Raw genomic sequence first — 4,692 nt, 5'->3', positions numbered from 1 at the left:
AATCACGTGGCAAAAAAAAAAAAAACAATTAATAAAATAAATAAATAAATAAAAAGAGATCAGAGAAGAAAGATCATTTAGGTTGTTTTGGTACTGTCTGTCATTTAAAAATAGCTACTGTTGCTTACCAGTTCAGGCTAATATTTAGCTAAATGATTTGCATGGTTTTATATGTTGCTAATCACCTATATGTATCATAAATATTTTTACACCTGGATAAATTTGCTTTGATGTAACAACCATTTTGACAAGCCAAAAACAGTTTTTAAAGTAAATGGGTGCCTTCCACTCCTCTCAGGTGTTTCTCCTTTTCACAGTCTGGCAGAAATGATGGGTGGTTCCAAAATACATGGTCACATGACAGTAAAAGTGTATACAGTTGCCAAGAAACAGAGGGTGGGTCAACTTACCCACTGGCTCAACTTACCCCACTCTCCCCTACTTCCATTGAAGATGAGGCAGAAGCAGGCTCAGAGAGTGAGGGAGAGCCCACTCTTATCAAAACATCTACAATAAAGTCTGAAATGATTACAGAGTGTGCTGTTTTCTCTTTTAATTGTATATTTGTAACAACTGGATCAATTGTATTAGCAAGCACCCACCCCCCTGCCCCTTTTTTGGTTTGGGCCACTGCCCCTCAAAATGTCTGTGCACGGCCCTGGAATCCAGTGTCATTTTCAGACTCATTTTCGGCAGCTTTCTCTACATCTTTAAATGCATCAATGGCAGACTGTGCAATGGCCAGAACATTCTCTACGTCTGTGCATGTTTTTCCAGCTTCAATCCCGATTTTCCGCAGGTGGTTTTTGAGAATTTGTCCCAAGGTATCCCTGATATGTGAATTTTGGGGGTCTCTTTCAATTGCCATTTTTGCCCAGTGTTCTGCCTCAACATATTTGTTTTCCTCTTTCACCTCAATGTAATAAAAACGTGCAAGTGCTTGAGGATAAAATGGGTCTGCAGAGAACAAACCTGAAGCCAATTCCAACGAACAAATGCATTGCTCAGTATTAATTTCACTTTCATGCATGATGTCAAGAATCAGTTTGGAAAACTTCCTTTTCCATCAGACCCTCAGGCCTTGTGATGAACATGCTCTTGCAAATTTGCTCATAATTACTCTCCTTTCCTTTTACCATGCTGTTCAAAAAGTCAAGAGCGATGTCGAATCTTGTCAGTTTGTGCTCAGTGAGCATTTTTAGACAGGCATCGGCAATCATTGGATGTTTCAGGCGTATGCATCAGTCTTCTTGTTTTCCTTCTGAGAAAATGACTATGAGATCCATGAAAGGCTTAATTTGAGCACCTCATTAGGTTGATTTGAATGGTATGACAATGCAACAATGTAAGTTTGTAAAATTTTTCAGTTTTATTTTTCTTTGCTTAGGTGTGTGAGTTTGTGTTTGTTTGTTTTGTACAAGCAGCCTTAATAGTTACGCTTTAAAATTTTTTATTGCAGCATGGAATCACAAAGATATCTTTTGGACAGTAATGCTTATACAAGAACACGACAATGGTGTCATGTCAAATTAATATTTTAGATATTTTCTCACACATCAAAACAGCTTTACAGAAAGTCATACTGTTATGTCTATGATGCATTAATGTTTCATAAAGCATCCATATGGTTGGGTGATATGGCGATTATTATTTTGGTTCAAGCCTAGATAAGTGTATAATTCATCAAGTGATAATATAGGTATGAGTTGTAAAATATACATGCACCAATATGATGTTTTGTATTTCCCCAGGTTGTTTTCCTAACTCATACATAATTACTATAGCTAAAAAGCGACTTTATGTCTGCAAACTGATTGACTATTTACAACAGGAACTTATTAATGCATGATGTTAGCTAAAATAACAAAAGTTAAGATCTATGAGGAGAATAATGTGTACAGTGTTCCTCTAAAGACCCTTAGTTTATGGACTTAAAGAATCGATTGCTAAGCTTATCTAAGCTGATCTTTTAACTGAGACATATATATTAAATACATTTTTATATACAGTTAAATCCACTCTTGCTCATCATGGTTGCTGTTCAGTTTGTGCCTGAAAACAAAGACGTGGTGAGTTGGTAATATGTAAACAGACAACAGTCAAAAGCAGTATGTACTTTTAAAGAGTGGCTTTAAAAAAAGCTTGTGTATTGAGAATTCATCTTTACCTTTCATATCAAGCTTTTCTTGCAGTTGTTTGGCATCGTTGTTCTTTTGCATTTTTTTCAAAATCATCACAGTGAGTTTAGCAGCACCATCCACTTCATATTGATCAGTCATACACGTCACAATAGTGCATCTCTCTGCTTTCTCCAGTTTACCTTCGGGAATTTTTTTGAAGGCTTCCACACCTTCAGTCAAATGCCATTTAAATAGTTTTAATTCATCTGAGGTCAGATATTCAAGATGCTGTAGGAGGATCTCATGCACACGACTGTTACCAACAGCTATAATGACAAAACAAATGTTTATTGTGAAAAACATTCAGTGCTGTACTATAGCAAAACACATGAACAACTGATTTAAAGACGGTTTGCTCAGAAAACGATAGTCAAAAGCACGCTAGTATACCAGTCATTTATGCCCACGTCACCCGGGTGTTTAAAGTGCGCGAGCACAGGTGAACAGCACACACTATATGTGTTTAAACTAAGCTCATTTGCGCGCGTTTTTAAGCCTTGTCAATTGAAACATTCAAGCAAAGAATAATCGCTTTGCTTTTTTTTTTTTTTTTGCGAGAAGAACTCACGCGCGCCGTTTGAAGAAGTGTGTGTGTTTGTGTGTGTGTGCACGCGCACACTCATCCGTAGTGCGCACAGCTGTGCACATGCGGAGAGCTTCGTCAGACAGTGCGTGCCAGTCGCGTAGCTACGGGTGGGTTGGGTCAGTTGCTTCAGATCATGCCTGATCATTGGGAATTCTGTTGCAATAATCACAATACTTGACCAATAAAAATAAATTGTATTGTTTCTTGATTCTTGTTTGCCATATAATGATGAAGACAAGTTTGCGAACTGCCCCTTAGCTACAGCAGAGATTGCTGGATGCCGTTCATGCCTTTGTCCATATTAGGGTTTTCCTGGCACGTCATACGTTACTTCTATGAGTTTTGTACTTTCTGCAGGTCTTATACTTCGAGTATAAACGAAACATCCCCCGCTTATTCTACGCTCAAGGAGCTGAACAGCTCTGCTAGTGCTAACATGAATAAAATAAATACATTTATAAATAATAATAAATAAATGTATAATTTCTGTATCACCAGCAGTGCTCCATTCTCCAGGTTTAATTGGGGTTGGAGCTAAACTCTGCAGGACACCGGCCCTCCAGGACCGAGTTTGGGCACCCCTGTGTTAGAGGGTCAAATTTTTTAAATAAAAAAACAAGCAGATAAAATAAGAATTAGCATTATAATAAAGAGTGCTAGAGTTAGTGGGTCAAATGAAGATGAAAGAGATGTGTTTTCAGCCGTTTCTTGAAAACGATTAAGGACTCAGCTGCTTGGATTGAGCAGGTCATTCCACCAGGAGGGAACAGTTGATGTAAAAGTCCATGATAGTTTTATCATAGGTAGAATGCAAAATGTTTCAATACAAGCATTTCAGTGAAATGTAACTTATGTAATATTTCAAACCTTTAACCCACTTAGGAAAATCGACCCATGGCAACAGTTTAAAAGTACCCCAATTATGTGGAAAAAAAGACGGACTTGGCAACCCTGCATCCAAGAAGAGCTGCAGGAGTCAGATTTGACTGACTTCAAGTCGAGAATAACGAGAGATGACTGACAAGACCATGCTTGAGTATTTGCTGCTCAACAGATTCTGAGCTCATGGACAAATAACTGATCTTGTAAGATCTAAGATGTGCTCCCTTTACACAGAGTGCGTGTGATCGCGAAATCGAAAATGAAAGTGAACAGCGCGACCGCTTATTCAAAAGAGATTTAAATACTCTGCATACTGAGAGTGGCTCCCTGATGCTGCAAAATTATATACGATATTAGAATGTTTAAAGGAGTGAACACGAAAATCGTGGGAGCGAAACATATGTTGCGGGAGCAGGCGGCAATGGTCAGAGATTCAGCGAAAGTGGGATTAAAAAAAAACAGCCAAATCCCAGACATTTTGGGCGTGATTAAACGGTGGTGTGTATTCAAGCAGGTGTAGTTGTGTTGGCCCATTTTGATAACAGATGCATTTTTGGCTAGGCCCACCCACATTGTGATTCCTGGCTACGCTAGTGGTGCGTGCCGCACAAATATATATTTTTCTTTCAAGACTTGCGTTTGAACTGACAAAAAATGTCAACATGCCCGTCTTTGTGAGTATCCTTGCAAACATCATTTGCCATGTCCATAAACACATTTCATTACACCAAATACACAAAATAATGTTCTTTTTAGCAGCATCATATGACCCCTTTAATATTAAACAACACAAGACAATGAAATCACTCACTTCTCTTGCTTGACTAGCTTTTGTAACTTCAACAAGGAAAAACACTGTTTATTTTATTTGTATCTTTGCTCTGTTGTATATGGAAGCCCGTTTCCGCCACTGAATAAAAATATATAATTCTGTAAGTCATAATAATGAGAAACTTTCTCAAAATTATTACTTAGTATCTCGTTATATTGAGAAACTTTCTCGTAATAATGACTTAGTTTCTCGTAATAATGAGAAACTTTCTC

The 4,692-nt window shown here is 37.8% G+C and overlaps 2 protein-coding genes across 4 annotated transcripts in view; both read right to left on the bottom strand.

The window, feature by feature from the left end:
* Positions 1-4,692, bottom strand: part of LOC107737490 (histone H1-like) — a 121,049-nt gene that overhangs the window by 55,518 nt on the left and 60,839 nt on the right. The window lies entirely within an intron of this gene.
* LOC107737489 (uncharacterized) overlaps positions 1,374-4,692 on the bottom strand; it is a 16,558-nt gene continuing 13,239 nt past the window's right edge. For all 3 annotated transcript variants that reach the window (XM_016548977.1, XM_016548976.1, XM_016548978.1), the window contains 2 exons: positions 2,168-2,446; positions 1,374-2,052 (listed from right to left, as the gene is read on the bottom strand). In XM_016548977.1, coding sequence (XP_016404463.1) covers positions 2,042-2,052; positions 2,168-2,446 — 290 coding nt within the window. In that variant the 3' untranslated portion in view covers positions 1,374-2,041. The remainder of the gene's footprint in view (positions 2,053-2,167; positions 2,447-4,692) is intronic.

This window comes from Sinocyclocheilus rhinocerous, unplaced genomic scaffold (genome assembly GCF_001515625.1).
Source record: "Sinocyclocheilus rhinocerous isolate Xijiao unplaced genomic scaffold, SAMN03320098_v1.1 scaffold2902, whole genome shotgun sequence".
Lineage (NCBI taxonomy): Eukaryota > Metazoa > Chordata > Actinopteri > Cypriniformes > Cyprinidae > Sinocyclocheilus > Sinocyclocheilus rhinocerous.
The sequence above is the reverse complement of the archived record's forward strand: the minus strand, read 5'-3'. Positions and strand labels throughout refer to the sequence as shown.